The sequence below is a fragment of the Ambystoma mexicanum genome, chromosome 7p (genome assembly GCF_040938575.1).
Source record: "Ambystoma mexicanum isolate Mex_15411 chromosome 7p, UKY_AmexF1_1, whole genome shotgun sequence".
NCBI lineage: Eukaryota > Metazoa > Chordata > Amphibia > Caudata > Ambystomatidae > Ambystoma > Ambystoma mexicanum.
Window position 1 is genome coordinate 667,508,617 of NC_090939.1, and position 25,655 is coordinate 667,534,271.

Genomic DNA, 25,655 nt, shown 5'->3' on the forward strand with positions numbered 1-25,655 from the left:
GTAGGTGACTTTGATTGCAAAGACTTTTCTGCACTGAAGAAAGGGGTGGCATTCATATTCCGTACTAATATGACTGGGCACCCTTTCCTGGAGGCTGGAGGGTGGCAGGAAGGATTAATTTCCCCTGCTTTGTGTGTTCCTCTTTATGCCAACTCTTTAATAGCAGCATGTAATTGCAGAATTTCGATGCATAAGTAATAAACCGTCCCCATCAAAGGTAAAGTCAGACCTTTGCTTTTCTTGTTAGTAGATACTAATGTACAGTGCAGTTCTGTGTATTAGACTCTGCTCTGCGAGCTATTCTCTGCTCATTTTTGAAATGTGATGAACAGGAATGAAGTTACTTACAATTCCAGGCGGACCTTGAGGACCAGTGTCACCTTTGTCACCCTGTAGAAAAACAAAAATAACGAGGAGTGTAACGTTTCATGTTAGTTACGATGCTCTCACCATTCTGAGAAATCGACAGTTTTTCAATGTTTTATTTTATTTATTTATTTAAATGTATAAAGCGCACAGCGGGCCTTGGGCATCATGGCGCTGTTACAGAGAAATAAAACGTACTTAGTTGCAGGGTGGCTACATTTAGATGATGGTACCTGCTCGCTGGTAATGGTTAGGTAACACTTCAGTTTAGTTTATTCATTTGTATTGCGCACCAGACCCGAGGGTATGTGGGCGCAGGAGCAGCAGGTTATTCACAGCTTAGTTACACGTTACAATGCATTACGATAATTACAATAGGATCATAGATGGTTACAGCAGTCACGATACAGACAAAGGTTTGCAGATTTATAAGTAAACATATTTACATAGTGGGTAGCGGTGGTGGGTTGGGTGGAATTAGCGGTCGTTGTTCTTTATCCAATGTATGTAGTTAACAGGACCATGCGACGAGATTTAAAGTCTGAGCTCATAATGCACATGTCTGGGGGCGAATGGACAGAAACCCTTTTAGATGGAATGAGCCAATAGGATTGGTTCCTTCCGTCCTTCCAGTGGTAGCAGCCCCCAGATGTGGAGTCCGTCAGACATCATTCCTTTCCCCTTTGTGGTTTAATGTCTCTATGGGTCCAGTGGTTCGGATCGTTAGATTGTACGCATCAGATTTTCAAGCTTAGGCCGATGATACCCAGGTGGAAAGAGGTAAGTTTATTGGTCCACACCAGGTAAGTAACATAAGTAGGTTCCTAGACAGTAAAACACTGGTACACCCACACCTTGCCGCTCCTCCACGTAACTGCCACAGTTAGAACCTCCAGCAGTCTCACACACACCACATTCTACCATGAACTCACCACATTCCGGTGCACCTCGCTACATTCCCCGTGCATAGTACTTGCACCTCCAGAGCAAGACTACTACGCATGCTACTACGTCCAATCTTCTAGTTATGGAACCCTAATATGTACTTCCCTTTGGGGTCTTCATTCTAATTCTTTATGCCAGTGGGTGGTGCCACACGCCTGTTTACTCCTCCATGGGGTAGGTGCTGGTTGTGCATGGCAGGGGAGGGAGCAGTAAGGGTGTTTCGGGGGTTCCCTTCCCACCAGTATAAATATAGAGATGTGCATTTACATGGATTCCCTGCATCACTGACTGGACGCTGGAGCCGTGCATTACCTAGCCTAAATGGCTCAAAGTGAACTATGCATGCACACGCGGCATGTGCACGTTCCCAGTGAAGTATGGCTCTTCCCAAAGAAGAAATGCTTACCTTAGCACCGTTCAGACCTGGTACTCCCGGATGTCCCGAATCACCGGGGAGGCCCTGGAGGAGATCAAAAGAGACAAGCATATGAATGTATGGATGAATGAATTCTTCAACTTGGTGATCAAAGACTGATTAGAGGTGAACTCAAATGAAACTAAGAACACCTGCGCATTTGTAAACACTTGAGAGTGATGAAATGGAGCACAGGACGTGCTTGACTGTGATTTCAGTAGCTGGGAATACAGTGTGTTTTTTTCCTCTGGCCCATAACTCGGGCGTGAGCCGATAACACCCAACCAGCGTCCCGGCACCTGGGCTTCAATGTCACACTATGTACATGTCTTATTACCACCTGTGTTCTAACAGCAGCAGCCCAGATGTGCTGCCGTTCACCGCTCATGCCCAATCAGTGTCTCCTCTGGATTGGGCGTCAGCAGGACTAACCCTCAATCAAAACACATTTCTATCAGTGTTGCTTCTAGTTGTGCAAGTGTTAGTGGATATAAAAATTATAGATTTTCATGTTATATATTTTATTTGCACCAGTGGATCAGGATACTTGGGTATTTGGAAATCCAATCCTTTTTCGAATGTCTTGCACCTGCTTTCTGCTCAGGTACTCTTTCTATTTTAATGACTCAGAACTTGCGGGTGCTGTTTTCGTCATGTATGGCTCTGTGATGCTATCCTAGTAGTCTATCTTCTATGTTTATCTAGCAGGACAAGTGGTTGCTTCTGTTTCAGTTTATGAGCGTTTCCCTTGTACGGATAGTATCATGCTATTATGAAGGTGCTTTTTTCTATTGTTTAGTACTAGAAGGTACTGCTATACTTTATTTTTCTATTACTGTGTCCAGAATATCTGGATCTTGTAATGCTTGTTATTATTTCAAAGATTGTGTGCACTGTACAAAGTAGTCCTTTTTCTAGACTAGACCTTATAAAGTGTGCATGTCGCCATCTTACTTCTTTTAGTCAATTTCTCACTGCTGTTAGATGGAGCTGCACTTTGCCTTCCTTATTTCTTATTTAGGCCTTCCTATTTCTTCTTCTTTGATACTCCCGGATCAAGGCATGTGCAAACTTTCGACACTTGTCCTACTTCTGTTTTGAAAGTAATGACAGGTGAATGCTGCCGTTCTATGGCAAATGGAGACGTGACATATTTCAGGGCTTGCGATCTACACATATTCCTTAGGTGCTGCTTCTTCTAGATCGATTGCTACGCATTGCTGGATGCAGACACTCTTGCCACATGGCGATGGCGAGGGATCTCGAGAGGTTGGCAGGAGGACACCTCTCGCTTTTTTGATGGGAGTGACCTCGAAGACTATCACAATAGAATATGAATAGATGACAGAGTTGCCTACATCCAGCAGAGCTTTGAAACTGTAAAAAAAACACCTCATACATCACTAAATTATAACATTGACCACTGAATCAAGTACATGCGTCTATTTCCACGTAATGGGGCTGGGTAAACAAAACATATCAATGTCCAAGGATTACTTTGATACAAGACAATAAGTTAACAATATCAAATGTCTCTAACTTACATCAAGGCCCTTTTCTCCTTGTTCGCCATCTTTCCCAGGCTTCCCCTATGAAAAGAACAAGTGGAACAAACTTCATAAATTGACAAATCACTTCAAAAATAAAGGTTACTTGTTTTCGCAGACAACTATTTAAAAGTCAACCTTTTGTTCATGCACTTTTGGTCGACATGAATTTGCCCCACCCTCCGCCCCCATCCCAAGTCCACACCCCATCCCCACATAGACATATGCATGTATATGTGTATGTAATTGGTCGTTTTTGACCAAAGGTGCACAGACAAAATGCAAAAATTAAAATATGTATCTATGGAGACACATATGAACTCTAGAAATATATCTTTTATTTCAGCTATAAATGTACTAAATTGGTTTTAGGACAATGATCATGGGTTCCCAAAACAAGTTGTGGGTCAGAGGCAAGAACCCACCAGCATGAAGACGTGATTGACGGGTTAACGTTATTTGCAATTTGCAGACTCATATATCATATAGTCACATAGTCAGGTATAGGAAAGTATTGTCTGGGTGGATAGCTCACGGGTAAAGCATTGGTCTCTGGCATGGTGGCAGCCTACACTTCGCAAGCTTGAATCCTGCGGCAAATTGAGTACCATAACATTGGATCGGAATAACGGTTGATGCAGAGCTTAGATGTGGGAGTAATACGGCATGAAGCACTGTACAAGTTTGCAAATTAGTGTTATTGATGTGGTATTCAAAGGCAGGAAATGGACGGATGCTTCCGTTGCATTGCTGTCCTCAGCTTTTGCCCTCTCCTGTGTCTTCGGGTGAGCCCTGAACTTGCTGTAGCAGGGTACAATTATTATAATGTCGATGCAAAGGTCTTGTGACCTCGGAAGACTTCGTCCAATGCCTCGGGCCCTCCTAAGGGGCGATAGCCTGACTAAAGGGGCATAGAAGTAAACAGAAGATCTTGCATGACCCGTTATTGTTTTATGCGACTACTGCTTTAGTATATTACAACCAGAGTACTTATGCTATAAGTGTTTTGATGTGTAACCCTAGAATAAAGAGTATATATTTTCAGTCTATCTGCCTATTTGGGACTAACTGCCTACTGGCTAGCATTCCTACGTCGCTTCCGTGAAGTCTGACTGCTCTGCCATAGACACCAATAAAGTGAATTTGGTCTACCTTTGGGTTTTAACCCTGTGTGCTCTGGGGATAGATGTTTCACACCCCTCACCAGAGAGCTGTAGAGAACTCTCTCTAACAGTAGCTAAGGGAGTTAATAGACAAACTGATACTTTGAGGTGTTCATTGTGAACTAGAGCTCTCGGGTGAATGGAAGTGAATGATGACTCATCGGTGAATGGAAGTGCCTGATGAATGATGACCCATTGGGTGAATGGAAGTGCCTGATTAATGACTCATCAGGTGAATGGAAGTACCTGATGAATGATGACTCATCGGTGAATGGAAGTGCCTGATGAATGATGACTCATTGGGTGAATGGAAGTGCCTGATTAATGACTCATCAGGTAAATGGAAGCACCTGATGAATGATGACTCATCAGGTGAATGGAAGTACCTGATGAATGATGACTCATTGGGTGAATGGAAGTGCCTGATTAATGACTCATCAGGTGAATGGAAGTACCTGATGAATGATGACTCATCGGGTGAATGGAAGTATCTGATGAATGATTACTCATCGGGTGAATGGGCATAAACAGGAAAAGACAATGCGCCTCGTTACAATGTTGGTGTTATCCCGCTGGCAAATCTGGTGGGATACCACCAAAACGGCAATACCATTACCGGCACATGGAATGCCAGAATTACCGGCATATTCCAAGTGCTGGCCACTGTGGTAATTCCCCATTTCATGGAAATACCGGTATTTTTTGGTGCTGGGGTGATGGAATTACCAGCAACTTAGGGCAGGTGGTAATTCCAAACTTGTAATGAGGTGCAATGCCTGCTCTGAGGCACTCGCGGTGAGGTAGTGCATTAAACAATTCAGTGGATTTAGTACTGGGCATGTGCCGCTGACAGAGGGCAAACACTGGGATGGATCCCAACTGGATGCTTAAATGATGGTGCTAGTGTTCCTGTACGTACACTTTGGGCCTCATTACGAGGTGGGAGGTAGCCTTGCCGGTAAAACCGGCAAGGCTACCTCCAAACTCGCATCATGGTCCGACACCCGCGAATGGGCAATTACCAGGCTATTCCAGCCAAGCCAGACCTGGGGCCTCATTACACGGACGGCGGTGGACCAAGGTGCTATTAGCACCTTGGTCCATGCCGGTAAAATACCGGCACCGCCTTGGAGGAAAGGGGAATTACCGCCCTATTCCAAGGTTGGTGGGGCGGTAATTCCCCCTTCCCCCTTTGCCCTTCCCCATTCCCATTTTTGCCCCATAGGGTATAATGGGAATGGGGAAGGTGCTAATTACGGCACTGCAAATTGTGGTACTGTAATTAGCACCCTGGTCCCTTTGCGGGTTGGTTTTTAACGCCTGCAAAAAGCAGGCGTTAAAGTCTCCAACCCGCAAAGGGACCTCGTAGTAAGGCGGTAAGGGTTTACGGTCACCGGTACCATTAATGGTGACCGTTAACCCTTACCGCCGTCCGTGTAATGAGGCCACTGGTAATTGCCCTTTCACAGGTGCCGGGCCCGGTACATCCCCATTCCCATTTGAACCCCATAGGGCTCAATGGGAATGGGGACGTTGGATGCACCGTTTAAAACGGTGCCGGTGCATCCGACTTGCTGTGCTCGCGGGTGCCTGTCAGCCCGCCCGGTCTGACCTGGCGGGCAGTGTGGCACCCGCGAGCACAGCTCGTAATATGGCGGTGCAGTAGCAACGGTGCCGGTAGCACTACCGGCACCGTTGTTACCTTACAATGAGGCCCATTACGTTGCAAGCTGGACCTGGGCCAGACTGTTGGGATGAGGACATGTATTGTTGTCCAGAGACCCTGTACATAACTTTTCAAAGAGACAGATTATTTCAAGGTTGACATTGGTGAAACACGTGCCAGACGTTGTCGCGCCATACTTACACGTGGTCCCGGTTTTCCAGCTTCGCCCTTATCTCCTTTGATACTCAATCCAGGGTCACCCTTTAAAACGACAACATTGAAAAAATGCAATTAATGTTATTAAACTAATTTCAGAAGTAGCCAATGTACTGTCACAGTTTTCGCGCAAAATGTTGTGTAGCACTAGTAGAAGAAAAATACAGCAGCCGCAAAACCAAGTGTGCAGGTCAACGAGGCACTTAAGTCCCTGCACCAAAATATTACAACCTAAATCCTGTTATAATGAAGAAGGTGGACTGTGTGATAAACGTGAACATTATGTGCTATTTCTTCCACTATATCTACCAGGGGAAATACCTCCCATTTATATCTGCTCTAATGAAGCTCACTGACAGCATGGCAGTACCATGGCAAACGCAATGGGGATAATATCAGATGGCATTCTTGGGTAATCAGTCAGGGTCTGAGGGTAACGAGTAACAAGTGAAACAACCAATGCAGAGAGTAACATGCAGTGGCAGTGCCTGAAAGTGGTACTCTGGGTCTGGGCACTGACAGTCAATAGAGGATGATCATAGAGCAAAAGGGCCTGCATCCTCCCGCACTCTAGACGTGTTGGACTATGACTCCCATGCTGTGGCACCATTGACGGTGCTGGCTACGGCGGATGGGATTTGTAGTCCAAAACATTGCAGGGCAAATGTTGGAGACGTTTGCAATGGAAGAAGGGCGCTTTGATCTGTGGCCTGCATGTGGTGGGAGATCGACTGAGAAGCGAGAAGGAGTAGGAATTACAACAGTAGGTGGAAAACACAAACGCAGAGAAGGCTGGCGTGAAGCAGAGGGGATCGGGACCTAATAACCACACGCCTTTTGCTTTGGAGCATGTGAAGATTTAGGGCCAGATTCAAAAACCTTTTTTGGGGAAGGGGTTCCGATGCACTAGCACATCTCCTTGCGCAAAAACAAAAACCATCAAACCCACATTTGCGTATGCGCATCTTAGATGCGCACATTCAGATGCCCTTTTTGCTCCTGTTGCGCATTGGCGCAAATAAGGGGCGATTTTTGTGCATTTTCATCCTAAATTCGCAAACGAGATGCACTTCAATAGGAGCAAAAATGAAAGACCTTACGCTGCGCCTGTTTGGACTAGGCAGAGGGGAAGGCGCAATGCATTAGAGGTCTGGATCTTTCATGGGAGTTGCATTTTTACCGGCACCCGTCAATGAGGAATTACCAGATAATTCTGACATTGCCAGACCCGGTAATTCCTGTATTGCCGGCGCCTGTGCCTGTCAGTCCCCATTCCCATTGAGCCCTATAGGGACGTCGGATGCACCGGCAACATCAACGACGGTGCCGGTGCATCCAACATGCTGCGCTCACGTGTGTCGCTCTTCCCGGCAGGCCAGACCTGGCAGGCTGACAGGTTCCCGCGAGCACAGCTCGTAGTATGGTGGTCCGGGAACAACGGTACCGGCATGCTTACTGGTACCGTAGTTCCCGGACAGTCATGCTCATAATGAGGCCCATTGTGTTTTAAGTGGGAGAGCAGCAGTCTGACCCGCTGATCCCCCACTTGCATTTCTATCCTTCAAACACGGATAGAAATGCTTCTTTTTATTTTTACTATGAACGGCCTGTCATTGTAAAATGCGCTGCCAGCACCCACATGGGTGCTGGGAGTCTGTAATAAACTGTCCTCTTACTAATGTTGGCAAGGGGGCTGGACAACAAATCTTTGCGCTACTGTTCAGCCACCCCTGAAATATGCAGAGTAAGGTGGCCTGCACATTTCTACAATGACCTTAAGAGATTTCGACTGCGCTAAGTTTCGAGAATTTGGCCACAAGAGTACAGTGGAGTGGTATAGGTAAGGGATTAAGGAAAAACCGATAAATGACCAAAAAATCATCTGATGTTAGTAGGCGTACACAACTGTTTAAGTATATTTGAAAATAATCCCCCAATCTATCCCAACATGACTTTGGGCCTCATTACACAGATGGCGGTAAGGATTTACCGGTACCGGTAAAATACCGGTACCGGTAAATCCTTACCGCCTTACTACGAGGTCCCTTTGCGGGTTGGGGGATTTAACGCCTGCTTTTTGCAGGCGTTAAAAACCAACCTGCAAAGGGACCCAAGGAGCTAATTACGGTATCGCAATTTGTGGTACCGTAATTAGCACCTTCCCCATTCCCATTAAGCCCAATGGGGCAAAAATAGGAATGGGGAAGGGCAATGGTGGAAGGGGGAATGACCGCCCCGCCCCGCCAACCTTGGAATGGGGCAGTAATTCCCCTTTCCACCAAGGCGGTGCCAGTATTTCACCGGCATGAACCATGGCGCTAACAGCGCCATGGTTCTCCACCATCCGTGTAATGAGGCCCTTTGTCATGTGTTACATATCCTAACATGTTTGTATGTGTTATAGGCAAGGAAGGGTTTGGGTAAGCAATGTATGCTCTTATGGGCGAATGTTGTATTTATTTTATTTTATTTTGTAATTTTATGTTTGCTTAACATTTAAATATTAAATAAATATGAACTGCTGTTGCAATACATTTATAGTATTATTATGTTTCACAACAAATGTATTGAAAAGCTCAAATGTTAAATGTGGTTATAACATGCTCTGCTTTGATTACGATAAAAATAAGTTCCCTTCTTAGTAAAAACATGTCAGTTATACTCACCGGCAGCCCGTTGTCACCTTTTTCACCCATCGCACCTTTGTCACCCTACAGAAAAAATAAAAAAACAAATGTAAACCTCAGAGTTTGAACAGAAAGGGGGAATGTATGTCAACAAAGCTCTGGCTGTGGTAATAGCCATTACACGAGAGTAACACCCACACACAGGTGAGAGTGGTGGGGGGTTCAGGGGAGGTTGAACCATTAAATACAAGGCAAATTGGTTGAGAAAAAGCCTATTCACAAGGGCTGCCGTCAACAAGAGGAGCACAGTCCCTGAGCTCTTTCAGATCCAGGGTAGTCGTTGCCAACATGGCAGCCCCAGTGGGAGTATGAGCGCGGTCGCTGAGCCCTACCACATCCAGGGCAGTCAATGCCAACAGGCAGCCCCACTGAGTACATGTGAGAGGTCCCTGAGCTCTTCTACATCCAGGACAGTCGTTGCCAACTTGGCATCCCCAATAACTATTTACCCCACTGGGTACAGGAGCATGGTCCCTGAGCCCTTAACATCCAGGGCAGCCATTGGCAACATGGCAGCCCGAGTGGATATTTTACCCCATCGGTAGAGGAGCACGGTTCCTGGGCCCTTCCACATCCAGGGCAGTCAATGCCAACAGGCATCCCCAGTGGGGACATGAGCAAGGTCTCTAAGCCCTTCCACTTATAGGGCAGTCGTTGCCAACATGGCAGACCCCAGTAAGTATTGCACCCCGCTGGGTACAGGAGTATGGTCCCTGAGCCCTTCACGTTCAGGTCAGCCACTAGCAAAATGGCATCCCCACTGGACATGTTACCCCATGTGTACAGGAGCACGGTTCCTCCTGGGTCCTTCCACATCCAGGGCAATCATTTGCTACTTGGTAGCCCCAGTGGGTCTTGTGTTGCTGCATAGATGGACGAGGAGTAGGGTGAGGAAAGGAGATTGCTACAGGAGGAGGGTGGTCTTTTTCCGACCTGTCCGATGAGGGGGTGTTGTTACGGGTCTTTATGCTTCAAAACCTTCCTCTTTGCTTCTGCCTTCGCTCCCCCTCTCCCCTACTGATCTGTTCTCTCTTGGCACTGTGCACCCGGCCACCCTCTGTCCTCCGAGCCCAGTTACCTGTTCAACTTGCCACCCTCCCGCACTGCCTCCGGGCCACCCCTTGCACTGGGGTCTGTATCTGTACCCATACAGCCCCCCTTTTTCTTACTGCACTTATCAGACCTACCCTGTCTGCTGCCTTAAACCCAGCACTTGCCAATTGCTGGCTGCACTACCACTGTTTGTTGCCTTTACTATTTATTTATTATTATTTATCTGTATCTCCTTTGCTCCGCACTTTCCACTTCTCCCCCCTCCATGAACTTTTCCCCTCCCCCTCTCCCATGCACTTGCGCGTTCTCAATGTCACTGGGCCTATTAAGATCGTTGTTTTGTTCTCCCGTTCCCCTCCCTTGCCTTGTCGCGCTCTGAAACACTTGTGTACGAGCACGATAGAAATAAAATCTCAATATCATTATCAATGCCAGTTTGGTTTTGCCAGTGGTAGAATGCCAATGGCACATTTATGATTGGTCCTGATACAGAGGGATAATCTAAAGTGTAAAAGCTGGTGGAGAAGCGGGGCATTGAGGAAGTGCAGGATGATCCCCCTGCAAAAAAAACATAGAGGCAATCCGTGCACACAAATACGTAAGTATTTACCACCGGCATAAATAAATCAACAGTTAAACATGTTATGTTATTGTGATTTGTACCATGCACCTCTGTAATGTGTATGGTCTCCAGGTGCTCTGGTGGATCTGAAGAGGACGGAGGGCTTATAGATGTGAGGTGTACATAACATGCAGATTTGTACCACCTGTAATGTGCAAAGCGGCAAGATGACCTCTGCTCCTCCAAGGGCCCCTTACATGCTTTTTACTGTGTCTGAAGGAATGGTTGCTATGCATTGTCTTTGCCCTGGGGAAGGCCCATTGGAATACTGTGGGCATCAGAGCGCTGAGCCATCCACTGTGCAAGCTCATTGCTAGATACCCCAACAGGCAGGTGGCAAGGAATGAAGTGCCCCACACCTTATGAAGTCGCTGTCTTTCCCAGAGAAAACCATGGCCATTTGAAACCATGAGTTGGGAACCTGTGGCTCTCCAGATGTGTCAGACTACCACTCCCATAATCCTTCACCATTGACTATGCTTGCTAGGATGGAGAAGAGTTGTAGTCTGACACATCTGGAGAGCAACAGGTTGCAGAGCCCTGCACAAACGATAGCACGCCAGTGCAGATATCATGAAATTCCCATAAAAGGAAACAGAAATGAGAGGGCCAAACCCAGCAATGTACCTATGTGCTCAATTAATGAGGACAACATATCAACAAGTATTGCAAGGTATTCACAGTTTTGACGCATTTCCATCAGTTTCCGTCCTTTGCTGAGTTTCACCACACATGGACCTGTCACTCACTGTGCCCAAAGACTTAAGCCAAACACCACTGATGAGGACCAGTGAGGCTGAAACACGTGTAGGGCTCTTGTCAACTCACGTGTATGGCATGTGGGGTAGCTGTTTGGGGTTTGTGAATACTGATTCCCTTATATGGCTAATCCTTTGCACCACATTCCCTTCTCAGCACAATATACAATCATCACCCTAAATGCGAATGCAAAACCTCCTGGGTCCCCCGGTGGTAGCCTTCCATTGCAATACTCGGCCATAGCCTGACAATTTGACCTTTCAGCTTCTGGCAACACTGCGTGCTCTCTACTCTCTCCGCCCTGGCATTTTCTAGTTTGTACTGCAATGGCTACACTCCTCTATATCTGACTGCTTCTTTTCTGTTTCTTGGGGTGGCAAGCAGTCCTCCTCGTTTAGTTTACCCCATGTTGTTCCTCAGGGATCAGTTATTGGGCCCTTTCTCCTTTCACTTAACACCTCTCCTCTTTCTTCCATTGTTGCCTATTTTGGTCTGCCATGTCAATCCTCTGGTGGCAACTTCCGGCTCTTTCTCTCTTTCTTTCCTTTCTCTGATTGCCTTCATGCTGCCCTTGCTGCCCACCTGCTGGCCATCCACGCATAGATGCAGTCCCACTTTCTTCTACTCACGGTATTGCCCAAAAATACCGGGAAAGAAACCAATTGGAAAAAAACCTGAATTCGGGCTGTACAAAAAAACCGAAATGCCATAATGTCGAACAAGAGGAACGGGTGTTGAAGGGGTGTCGTCCCTCTCTCCGATTGTTCGACATTGTGGGCTCGGGGTTTGCTGGGGTGTCCCCGGCTTTCCATTCCATGGTGGACAGTAAAGAAAAAAAAGAAATAAAAGAGAAACTCAAAGGGTTCTTGCAGCATCAGTTCCACCCCATGATAGGGAGATGAAACTGAGGTCGCAGGGAGAAGCCTGACGAGCGGAGGCAAAGACAGGGAAGTGTGGGTAGTTTGGGATCATTTTAGGGGGTAATGGCGTGCGCGGTAGAGGGGATAAAGGGATTCGTAATGTTCATTGTACGAAAAATGTTGTTTTCGTTTTTTACCACTGCAGTAAAATCCGCTGCGATTTTATCACAGACATCCTTAAAACCTGACATTCTATTTTTTCCTGTATTAACTATCCCTGCCCCTTTCCCTCACCGTCCCTCTCACTCTCTCCTTCTCATCGCCCCTTTTCACCCTCGGCACATAACCTAGGTGTTCATTTTGACTCTATACTCTCCTTTTCTCCTCACATTTCCAATATTTGCCATCCATGCCACTTTCAACCATATAATAGTCCAAAAGCGCTCCCTCTTCTTTCCTTCCATGCTACTAAACTCCTTATTATATAACTCGTGTCCTCTCTCGTCTTGAATATTGCTCGTCCTTGTTAATTGGTCTACCCCTCACCTTCCGCTTCTATCTCTTCATCCACCCGCTCTTTCCTGACTCCCTTTTGAGTCCTATCGTCTCCATCTTTCTCTTTGTGTTGTCTTTAAAGGTCATCGTGGATTGGCTAAGAGGGTTATTCTATGAAAGCTGGTACTCCTCAAAGGACATCGCACAAATTGATGGTATGACGTTGTTACATCGCCAGGCTTTTTTTCGCAGAGTATTTTGACCAAAGAAAATGATTTAAAAATATGGGTTTGGGGGTAAGGGGATATAAGGGGTAGTGGGGTGTGGGGAATAGGAACTAGATTATAGAGAAGGGGGTTTGGCGAAGCCGGCCCAAAAAAGAAACATTCAATGAGTTTTGTCGGTCGAAAATATTCTGCAAAAACCTTAGTGAGAAAAAAAAAACTAACAATCTAGGAGCATAAAACCAAATTGATGATCGCTCGATCCCACCTCAATTCTTCCCCTCTGGTGCTTTTAGACACCCCTGCCGCTCTGCTACCCCAGCAACCTTGCTTGTAAGCCCCTGGGTGGGTGCCCCCTATGTGCAGCACACTCCATTGGTTCCCAGCTATACTTGAGATGTAATTTATGCCCACCCATACATACATGCAGGCATACATGGTCAGCTCGCTTGGCACTTACCCGTGTCAGAGTGAGGGTCTTCAGACTAGAGCACCGTCTTCTGCACCAGCGAAATCCTCTGATATCTCACATGCAGTCTACTCCCTGTTTCCGATACATGCATGCATACATGGTCAGCCCGCTTGGCACTTACCCGTGTCAGAGTGAGGGTCTTCAGACTAGAGCACCGTCTTCTGCACCAGAGAAATCCTCTGATATCTCACATGCAGTCTACTCCCTGTTTCCGATACGTGCAGGCATAGTGTGCAACTCTGAATATGCATGTGTGCATGGGGCAGTCTGCAGAGACTTTCTATCCCTTAAGTATTGACAGATATTCTTTCCTTTGCGCGCATCCTCTTACCTTTACAAGAATGAATCCCTTTGGCTGTTCATGGGAGGGATGGCCGCCTTTCCCAGGCTCGCCTTGAGGTCCTGGCTCCCCCTATAGAGAGAAAAGCGAATGCGGTTTAAAATGCAAAGCAAAATCCGTGTGCAGTGATCCTGCTTGTTCTTTGCCACCACATACGGAAGAGCAACCTTTTTTTTTCTCTGAACTGTGTTTTTGCGGATCCTGTTTCAGGATCTATATCCAATCCCCTCAAAGTCACCAAAGAGGGTTTCATTGTCAGGGAAGAGCTATCGAATGAACTACCACTGAGACCTATTTTTCTTTACTCTAAAAAAACAGCATCCCTTGGGTCATCTTATCACTTTGGTGAGATTTATCATATCCCTCACTGCATAGGAATTTTAGAAAGGCGGTATCCCTTAGAACAAGGAAAAGCAACATTTAGCAATCTGCATGTTTTGGACTGCAGCTCCCATCAGCTCTAAACAGCATAGCCAATAGTGAGCGTTCATGGGAGTCGTAGTCCAAAATATCTACAGAGCCAACCGTTCTGGACACCTGTTTTAAAACATTTCCTTTTGATACTAAGTTGGCCATATATTTGCTAAATCAGCAGACACACATACGCGTATGCGCACACACGGAAACACAGCATTTCACACTGTTCACACCCACACACACAGAAACTCAGTATTTCACAATGCCCGATGATCCACAAAGAATGGATCCCATCTCTAAGAAGGCCTACACACCTTTCATCCAAAGTCCCCTCTCAAAGTGGCTATATCTGTTCCCATAAAACTTAGATAAGCCAGCAAACAAGGTATGATATGTGCTCCTAAACAGTTGGGTTTGAAGCCAAGTCATGCTCTTGAATAGCTTTTCTTTTCGAGACAAAAGGTTACCTGCTTTTTCCCTCATTGTCAAGTTTTCGATTGTGATTTTGTTGTTTGTGTTTCTTCATATTGGGCCATTGCCTAATTCCACAACTGCAGTGGGATGTATAGACTATTTTTCCCAGACGGAAGCCTTACCTGCCTCCCACATGTTTGGGGACTCACTTTCTTCTGCCTGTTATATGTTATGATATGGTATTAAGCATTTATACTGCACCCATCATCAGGTAGTGGTTTTAGGCACCTAGAGCTGTCTGATAAATGGCCCATTGTGACCCTGCCATACAGCAATGCAAGGGGGACAACTATTTGATGATTGTTCAAAACCTGCAATTTTTATTATGAGGATTTCCCTGTCTAGCCAAAGCTAAAAGGAAACACTCTAAAACAGGATGTCTGGCCCTCACACCAAACAACAAATACACAAAGAAAATATGTTGGAATTCAAATAACATAACAACATTTGCAGTTTCTTGATAACCACTCAATATCCTGGGTGGGTCCCCTTCCCCAGGATTCAAAGTCAATTCTTTTTCAATGTTCAAACAAAGAGAGAAACAGGAAAATCCTTGTAGATAAAACAGTCTTGATATTTCAATGTCTAAGCAAAGTTGTGTTAACCAAAGTTCCAACAATAGCAAATCTTTTCTCCTGAGTGAAAGATGGACTTTCTACTTCCTCAGAACAGCACCAATGCTAATCCCAGCTACGATGATCTGTCACCACTTCCAGCAATCCAAGAAGACTTGTCACAGTTCACAAGAATTGTAACTTCTATCACAGTCAGTGAAACACAACTCTTGGTTAACACCAGGAATGAGAATTAGACCTCACAATAGGTATATTTGTCAGGATGATTTCACAGTGTCACTACTTCCACTTCAATAACTTTACTTCTACTCAAGTTCGCAATGAGAACAGTCTCCTTTTCCTCATAGTTCTCCACTTTGTTTAGGCTATGGCAATGTTGCATCTTCTGACAACCAGATATACTACGATGCCAACCCTAGAAATCTGATGAATTGTGATATTGCCCCTGAAGAAGAGTTTGTGACTCGAAACGCTTTGGGCTTCTTTATTTGTATAATAAAATATTGTGTTTTACCGAAATATTGAAAAAGAGAGTTTCATATATCAAATTGTCAATTATACCAAATGGTTAATATGAACTATTGATTACCTACTTGAATGTTTGGTCTGATCTTCAGACATTAGAAAGTGTGCAGGGGACGGGAGTGCCTAAAGGATTCTTTAGGAACAACCACTTTTTTGTTCTAACCAGATATACTACCACAGATTCAGTACTTTGGACTACTACCACAGCTTCAGTGAATTGGGACATCAAGACAGCTCTTACAAGATTCACTTTCAAGTACTTCAACACCTAAGTAGGCAAGGCACTCTTCTTCTGAATATCTCTCTTCAAAAGGGCAGCCTCTTTGCCTTTCTTGCCTGTCTTCCATAATAACAACCTAGTTTTGCCTTTATGACCCACTTCTCTCTTCCTTTCAGTCTTTGGCAATATAGGTATTGATATTGGTATTCATATTTTATTTCTATCACGCTCGTACACAAGTGTTTTAAAGTGCAAAAAGGCAAGGGAGGGAACAGGGGAGAACCAAAAAAAGATTGTACTTGACCCAGTGACATTGAGAACGTGCAAGTGCATGGGAGAGGGGGAGAGGAAAAGTGCATGGAAGGGGGAAGAAGTGGAAAAGTGCGGAGCAAAGGAGAAAGAGCCAAATAATAAACAAATAAATAATAAAGGCAACAAACAGTGGTAGTGCAGCGAGCAAGTGGCAAGTGCTGGGTTTAAGGCAGCAGACAGGGTAGGTCTGATAAGTGCAGGAAGAAAAAGGGGTGTGGACTGTATGGGTACGGATACAGACCCCAGTGCAAGGGGTGGCCCGCAGGCAGTGCGGGAGGGTGGCAGGGTGAGCAGGTACCTGGGCCCGGAAGACAGAGAATGGCCAGGTGCACGGTGCCAGGAGAGAACAGATCAGCAAAGGATAGGGGGAGCGAAGGCAGAAGCAAAGATGAAGGTCTCAAGGTGCTTCCAGAACTGGAGATGGTTCTGCTCAAGTTTTACAGTGGCAGGGAGGCTGTTCCAGAGGGAGGCCCCAGCCGAAGACAGAGATCTACCCCAGCTTGTTTCTTTGAAAAACAACTGACCCTGAGGGAGTTAGAAGTAGAAGAGCGAAGAGCCTGAGAGGGGAGGTATTTGCGGAGGGATAGCTGAAGGTATTTTTAAGCCAGGCCCAAGAAAGCCTTGTGGACAATGCAGAGGGTTTTGAATTTAATCCTTGCATCCACTGGGAGCCAATTGACAGATTTCAGAGCTGGAGAGATATGATCCCAGGGCTTGAGGCCAAGGACAAGGCTTGCAGTCCTGTTCTGGATTAGTTGCAGAGGGTGGAGAGTAGAGGCAGGTAGATTTAGAAAGAGGCTGTTACAATAGTCGAACCTAGAGAGAACCAGAGTTTAGGAGACCATGAACTTCTGGGCGAAGGAGAGGAAAGGCAGAGTACCTCTGAGGAGGTGCAGTAGGAAGTTTGGCTTTTTAGAGACATCAGAGATGTGGGCGGAGAAGCAAAGTGTGGAGTCAAAGATGACCCCGAGGTTCTTAGCCTTGCAGGTGGGGGTCGGAGGAGGGCCAAGGGAGGCTGGCCAGAGAGTGAGGGCAAAGGATGGTGAAGGTGTGCCAATGAGGAGGATCTCTGTCTTGCGGGCATTCAGACAAAGATCCTTGGCGGCACACCAATCTTGAATGGCAGTTAGGCAATCAGAGAAGAGAGAGGGAGAGGAGGTGGCCGAGGGCAGCCTGAAAATGAGTTGAATGTCATCAGCGTAGCACTGGAAATTTGAGCAGAAAATGGCAATGCAGTGGGCGTGAGTTGCCAGGTATTGGTTGAAAAGCCAGGGCGAGAGGTTAGACTCCTGGGGAACACCACTGGTAGAGAGGAAGATAGATTATAGGAAGGACCCAAGTTGGACCTGGGAGGGTCGATCAGAGAGCAAAGAGGTCAGCCATGCCAGAGCCTGATCAGTGATACCCAGGTTATCACAGAGACGGTTGAGCAGGATGGTATGGTTGACCGTGTCGAAGGCAGAAGAGAGATCGAGTAGGATAAGGACAGAGGGAATGTTAGACTCAAGGTTTGAGAGCAGATCTTCACGGATGTTCAGGAGAGCAGTTTCTGTGCTTCTGGCAGCTCTGAAGCCAGACAGGTGGTCATGGTGAACTTCAAAATAAACTTTACAAGCAGCCAGTTTTACTTCCCCAACTTTGCCTTCATCGTTCTGCCAACTATTAGTCCCAACAATTACCCTAAAGCCTCGGAGCCACTCTCTTGGCTTTAGGTAATGTTTGCACAATTATATCGTAGGCAAGGTTGAACTGTTATTGTGTTTACAAAGATGGTTAGATTGCTTTTTGGCTCTGAGAACGGTTGTTTTCACTTTCAATATAGGGAGACTCTTGGCTTGGGCAATGCTTGCTTTTCTCTTCAATTTTAGATAGAAAATGTATTCCTGTATGTTAGTAAAGGATAGAGTTCAGTCTTCCTTTGGAAATCGCAATTAGGCACATGCAACCACTTCTTGATGTCGTTTTCAAAGATTAAAGACTTCAACAATGGTTTTATCAATGTTCGTTATTCAGCAATGGCCTTCGCAATGTTCGCTATTCTTAATAAGTGACACGTGATCACTTCTTCATAAGCTTTACAGTCTTTAAGCATTTAATAATGGGTTTTAGCAGCGTTTACTCTTCACATGACTAAAAAGGAATGATCCAATACATGCCAGTGCTACGTTTCAAATGCTGGCATATTAAACCTTCGACGAACAACTTCAGCTCGCTTCTTACTATACACTAGTGAATAGGAAACTGGATACTGTAGTCGGCAGTGCTAGCGCAAAGAGACAGAATGCCAGGTATCACTAACCAGCTTCTGTAATCCTTGTTCTGTGGGTCGCATAACTGCCACAACTTTTGCCACATCTACTGATTCCAACTTCACGGGGACCTACACCTTTCCTTGCTAAAGTTGTCTCTGGTCCGGCCACACGGTTAAGGAGCCCCTCATGCTCCTGAGCCCCACGCTTGACAACAGCTCCTCACCTTGGTCTCCGATACATTCTCTTCAGAGTTGTGGGAACAAGACCTTCTCAGAACAAGCAGGTGAAATCTGCTGTATCCACGTCCCTCGTCCCTCTGGTTCTCCCACTTCTAGCTCCGGCTACTTGCCGGCACCTGAGGAAGCCTTTTACGCCTCCCGGGTTCCTTCAGGTGTGGGCTATTAGGCTCAATTGCCTGACTACTGCTACTGCATGCATCTTCAGCCCTCTTCCTCGTCCCAGTACTTGTGGGTGTCATGGGACTCGAAGTCCCCAACAACAAAGTTTGTTTTCTTAAATAACTTCTGATTTTTAAGGGTAGATTTAGTTCCCTTAACGTTATTTAGGACAAATCATTAGGATTTGTAGTTACAGAGGAAGACACTTCCCTTTCAAAGGACACATACTGTGTATCATCCCACGGGATCTCCTCACCAGCCTGGGCCTTGTCTTCTCCCAGGTGATCCTCCCGCAGTACACACCCCAAGGTCAGGATTAGAAAGTGTCTGCCTTTCCCTGGCCACCTGGGAAGAGACCTTAGGCAGGGTTTCAGTGAGGGATCCAAAGGATTCTTCACAATAGTTTGAGGGTAAGAAAGAATAGGAAATGAGGAAGGGATGTGATGGGAACGAAGAATTAGTGAGTAAACAAGCAGTTTGGTGGTAGAGCACAGGTTGGGAAGAGGAGTAGGGAATCTAGTTGAAGGCTGGGATGCATATTTCTTAACTGTAGATTTCTTTGTTAGGTAAGCATGTGAGAAAGTACCAGGAATGCAAACCTCCATTTAGGAGAACGATTTACTGTGATGGAAATGTCTATACCAGTTGAGGCATGGTACTAGAGGTAGTTAATGTGTGGTTGCGTGATGGACTTGAGAGGTGCGCAAACAGACACTTAAAGTATGGAGGCTTTCACCAGATTAATCATGTAAGGGACACCCCCTGTGTCAGGGAGAGATCTAGATTTGGCAAGCCAGCTGACAGATGTGTTGGTGCCAAGAGTTGGTCATGTACAGATTAATGCTTGGGAGACATGAGATGGTAGGAAGTAGGGAAAGGAATAAGGAGGGAAAGATTAACTTAAATCTGAGATGTTAGAAGTCTTAAAACTGCGAGCTAGGTATTGTACATATAGATGAAGGATGTATCGTATCCTGCTAGAGACGATAGCATAAGGGTCAAAAGGTTCAGTTGGCTCCTGGCCGATATAGGAGATTGTAAATGACTAGTGTGCTGTTCTTCATACAATTCTGGTTTCTCAGCGGCAGAAGACAAAGTGCGATTTAGCTGCAAGAATGGGCAGATATGGAGGAAGGATGGAAGGAGTGAGCGTAGATTAACAAAAGAAGAAACTTGAGGGTACACAATGCACTGCAGTAGCTTAGAGAAAAAAGGTAGGAGTGAAATAGGACAAAAGTTAAAACAGAGAGAGGAGTCAAGCGAGGGTTTCAAAAGGATAGGAAGAATGGAGCCATGTTTGAAAAAGGAAGGAAAGGTAAACGAGGAGAGTGAAATATTGAAAAGAGAGCTGAGAAAGTGCAAGAGGGAAGGATACACAGTAGGGGACAATGATGAAGGAAGGGAGTTGCCTGGGGCAGCATTGGGGTGGGAACGAGCAAGACAAGAAGCAGTGTCATAATCAGAAAGTAAATGAAAGAAGACATGGTAGCTCCAGAAGTGCAAGCAACGGGGTATGATGAGGATGGAACTCCTGGCTGTAACCAAATCTCTTCTTTCTTCATGCTATCAGAAGATGTCTTCTCTTCTTGTTCTCCTTGACTTGTCGGCCACCTCTGATAGATTCAAACACTCTATTTGTCTATCCGCTCTTTCTAGTCTTGGTTTTCAGAACTTTGTTCTGGGCTAGTTTAAGTCCTATTTTACTGACCACACCTTTTCTGTTTCTTTGTCCAGCCATTACGCTTCTACTTTCCCTCTTTCTCATGGTGTACCCCAAGATTCGGTGATCGGTCCACTGCTTTTTTCTCTATACACCTCTCCTCTTGGGGCTATCATCTCTGCATGTGGTTTTTCTTACCGTTTGTACTCAGATGACACTCAAATCTTTCGCTCTTTTTCCTCCTTCTCGGACTCATCTCTCTCGGCCCGTCTTCTTTCTATTCAATCTTGGATGTCCTCACATATTTTACAACTTAATCCTTCTAAACTAAGGTGCTTTTATGTCCTGGTTCTACTGCTCCTCCCTGCTTAAACCACCTCTATTTCCTTTCTACGTACTTCCCTCCTTCTTGCTACGTCTGCCTGAAAAATTAGGTGTCCACTTCGACCCTGCACTGTCCTTCTCCACTCACATATCATTAATGTCACGTTCCTGTCGTTTTGAACTCTTTAATATTCGGAAGGCTTGCCACTTACTTTCCATGCTTCTAAGCTTCTTATAACCTCTTTAGTCTTTTCTCGTCTTTTTTACAGTCCCTGTCTACTCTTGGCTCTCCCTGCCTATAGACTCACTCCTCTTTGTTCCATCGACTCCTCTTATATTCATATTCCCTGTTCTTTCTCTCCTATCTCCATTGCTCTGAACCATCTTCATTGGTTATCTTTTGGTGGCCGACTCCTCTTCAACGTTCTATGTCTCGTCTTTAAATGCCTTTATGTTTTTGCTCCTCCCTATCTCTCTAGTCTTATTTCTTTCTACTCTCCACCGCATTCTTTTCACTCACAATCTCTACTCCTCCTTGTTGCTCCTTCTCACTTCCGTTCGTTCTCCCTTTTTGCTCCTATGCACTGGAATGCTCTCCCTCTGACACTCAGATCGCTGTCCAGTTTCCCACTCTTTAAATTTAAACTCAAAGATCACCTCCTTTCCTTGTGATTCTTTGAATTCATTCTCCCATTTTGCACCCGTTGTTTGTATGTGAAACGCTTAGGCGATAGGCGCTATATAAATACAATAAATCAATCAATTAAAATAATTAATTAAGATCCGAGCTGTCTGAGGCAATGTATAGGGAAAAATGTTAGTTGCATCTTATTTATTGTACAGAGTAAAAAATAAATGTGTAAAAATGCAGGAAAAATCACCATAAAATAAGGTTGGAAAATACAAACAGAAATATTGAAAAATACATGCCATAAAACCCACCATGAGCCTTAATTCTAGCTAAATGCCAATGCTGAGACCATTGCAAGGGCTATAGTGGGTGCTAAAATGGATTACTGCTGTAGTCTTCATCACAGCATCAATAAGGGCGACTGTAATCGACTACAGGTAATACAGAATAGCGCAGTTCGAGTGGTTACTGGCACTGCCTGGAGAGACCATATTTCTGAGGCGAGACACCGCCTGCACTGGCTCCCGGTCGAATCAAGATTACTATATCGCCTGCTGTTAATCACCCACAAATGCTGACTGGGCAAGATGCCCTCCTACTTACAGGACCCACTCAAAGAAAAAACACATGTGAGATCCCTTAGAGCCAATAACACTGATCAGCTGGCCTTGCCCAGATATAACACCATCAACGCCACAAATGGAGCTTTTCAGAATGCTGCTCCTAGAGCTTGGAACAGGCTTCCTCTAGAACTCAGGGGCTTAAGGTCTACTGAACTTTTTAGGAAGAAACTAAAAACTCTCCTGTTTAACTGAACCCGCCCGTCCTCTGAATTATTTGTTTTGCGCCCGGATGTGACCGGCCTTTCGGCTGTACTTTTTTATTTGTTGTTGTGGCGCCCTTATGCCTACGGGTCCATGGTTTGCACGGTTCAAATTATTAAAGTGAAGTAAAGTAAGTACTAAATAGGAATGAATGCTGGTGTCTGAATCTTTGACTTTTCTGAATGATTACTACCCTGTGCTCATGTGCTGTGCATAACCACATTTCCGACTAAGCGATTGCTGCATTGTTAAGGGCCAGCTCCGGGTTTTATATAGCACTTCATGTTGTGCTGCCCTCCATTCTAAGGACTCTAGTTTTTACCCCATTTAACAGAACTCAATCGTAATAACTTGTTAAGAATGTATGGGTAAGTAAGCCCTGCCAGCCTGATGAAAGAGGCGGGCGGTTAACCTGTGAACTATCTACCTGGAATAGTTCTGCAGTCAGTGGTCTGCCCCCGCTCTCCACAAACCCCATTGCCACACCCCCTCCCACACGCAATCCAAAACCCCAAATAAACACACCTGCTTTTTAAGGGAATGTTCAGTGCTGTGCACTGAACTACACTTTGCATCGTCTTCCTAGACCTTTGTTTTAAAACGTTACCATTCCGGACCGGTTTCTTCTTTTAAATAAAAAGTATAGGAACAGTAAAACTTAAAAAAATAAAAATAGAGCTCTCAATCGCTCCCACCCACTTCGACCACTGTGTGCAGTATATACAGGGTCAACTCGAGGTGGGCCATACCAGAGGCAAAAAGCAAGAGCCAGATGCTCCCAGAAAGAGAGAGTGTCACCAGTGACTCGCCACAGCACTGTAACATGAACCAGAATCAAATTCAACAATAACAAGTAATAAAAAAATGTAAAAAACAGAACATATACATGTATTGCCGGTTCCAAGAAATTGTACTTAATTTTTCCTGTCACACCACGAATTTAAAGCTTCAACTGCAAAAAAAACAATTTAAATCTCTATAATTCAGTGCACAGCAAATCGGCGACACAAAATGAAAACACAGCACAAACCAATGAACACAAAACAAAAAAAGGCATGTTGCCAAACCACAATGCATGCGACTGCAAAGAAGACAAAACAGCTGTTAAGCAACGCCTTGTTGCTACATGTTTAGATACCACACAGTCAGCAGAAGAACAGCATTACAAACAAGCACTACAAACAAGCACCTACTACTCAGATGCAGTTACGGGCATGCAAACCTCATTCTTGGGCTCACATCTAAAGGTGTCTCCTACCTGCGTCCCCAAGGGCCACAAGAATTCAAATCTACTTTCTGATGGACACACAATCTTTCCTATTAAACAGAGAACTAGAGTGAAATCTATGAGACAACTGTTAAAACAACTACATGTATTTTTTCCTGGATTCAGCCCTTTGTAGATTTTTTACCCAATCATGTAAAGCTTAATGTGGAAGAAATCCAAAACAATGCAATGCAATAAGCGCTACATGTCCACATCATAAAAGGCAGTACTATAGCGATCATCCCCACGTCGCGGGGCATGCATGGCCGATAATGGCCCGCAGCCTGAGCCTAGGCAGGCCTGAGTGAAGCCAGGAGTTCCATTTTGCCTTCCCACAATCAAGATGGCGTCACCTGGAGAAGGGCCTCGGGTGGCTGGCGAAACACGTGCGGTACATTGCGTGTTCTCGCCCCCAATTCCAGCCATCTGATTGGCTAACCGCCCTTCCCGGGTGCAAAAATGCAATGGTCGAGATACCAGAGCAAGTAGGCCATGCATTAATTACCTCTCTACCTCCTCATCCCCTTCCTTACTTGATGACAAACAAACCACTTTTACAGTGCTGCACCTATCTGCCCACCCAGATCCATGCTGGGCGAGGGATACCAGGCGGGGTAGTCCCTTCACTCACCTTCACCCCGTTGGCCTGCTGTGAAGCTTGAGGTGGTGGGGGGGGGGGTGCAAGGTTAGCATTCAGCAGTTGCACTTGTTCCTACACCGACTCCTAGGAACACCTAACTTGTCGTATTTCAGTACTGTTCCCAGTATGTAAGGTTGCCAGCTCTGGAGGCCAGTCTTGTGGGATTAATCCAGATGTGGACTACTTGTTGCTGTGCCTTAGATAATCACATCTTCACCTTGCTGATGCGGCCCAACAGGACAGAAGCGTGTGTCTGTGGTAGCTGCTGCTATTCTTGATCTAGCGTTTCAGTGCTGGATTGTTCTTGTGGAGGACCAGACTGTTATGGCAATGGATATTCCTCTCTGTGAAAGGGTCAGTCAGCTAAAGCGTGGTGGTAGACCCTACTGAAGGGGAAGTTTCCCAAAGAACAGGCTGTCTGGCCGTGTTTGTTTTTACTAGAGGGGCACCCAAAATTCTGCAAATCTTATAGTTAACTCTTTCCAACTTTCAGTGGCCTCTTCACTCAGTTTGTTAATCACTTTGTTCTAAACTTCAGTTTGCACTGTCAGTAAAGCCTTAATCGTTAAGCAACTGGGGATGTTAATAAGCTTTCCATTCTTATATTCATGACCAACATGTACCCATTTGTAAGGAATAGAAAGTATTTTCTCTGTGTCTTCAGCTCGCCCCTTGGCTTCTGTGCCTTGGAAACCACCATAGCTAAGAAGGAGGTTTATTGGTCACAGATGGAGTCGAAGGTGAAAGAATGTGTCCATTGTTGCCACACTTGCCAAGCATCTGGCAAGGCAGGTGGCACCACCAAGTCCCCCATAATTCCACTACCCATGGTTGGACAGCCTTTCGAGAGGATAGGTATGGACATTGTGGGTCCTTTGGATCCTCAAACCTCCTCAGGAAACTGGTATATCTTGCCCGTGGTAGATCATGCAACCCTGTACCCCGAGGCTGTCCCCCTTAGAGGCATCAAAGCCCCTGTGGTCCTGAAGGCTCTTATCAGGATATTCTCTCATGTGGAATTCCCTAAGGAAGTAATTTCTGACAGGGGATCTGACTTTATGTCAGCTTATGAGATGCCAATGTGGGATGAATGTGGTGTAACCTACAAGTTCTCCATGGCTTTTCACCCACAAATCAACAGGTTTGTTGGGCGGTTCAACAAGACCCTCAAGGGCATGATAGGTGTTTTGGAAGCGCACCTCAGGAGAAAGTTGGATATTCTCCTTCCATGCTTCCTGTCGCCTACCGGGAGGTGCCAGAGAACAGTATTCAGTTCAGTCCTTTCGAGCTCCTGTTTGGCCATCCT

General features: G+C 45.5%; 1 protein-coding gene across 1 annotated transcript in view; it reads right to left on the reverse strand.

Moving 5' to 3' along the window:
- COL4A1 (collagen type IV alpha 1 chain) overlaps positions 1 to 25,655 on the reverse strand; it is a 470,976-nt gene that overhangs the window by 171,816 nt on the left and 273,505 nt on the right. Inside the window, exons 13-18 of the mRNA XM_069636741.1 lie at positions 13,822 to 13,902; positions 8,985 to 9,029; positions 6,304 to 6,363; positions 3,271 to 3,315; positions 1,718 to 1,771; positions 349 to 390 (exon numbers count right to left, since the gene is read on the reverse strand). Of these exons, the coding sequence (XP_069492842.1) occupies positions 349 to 390; positions 1,718 to 1,771; positions 3,271 to 3,315; positions 6,304 to 6,363; positions 8,985 to 9,029; positions 13,822 to 13,902 (327 nt within the window). The remainder of the gene's footprint in view (positions 1 to 348; positions 391 to 1,717; positions 1,772 to 3,270; positions 3,316 to 6,303; positions 6,364 to 8,984; positions 9,030 to 13,821; positions 13,903 to 25,655) is intronic.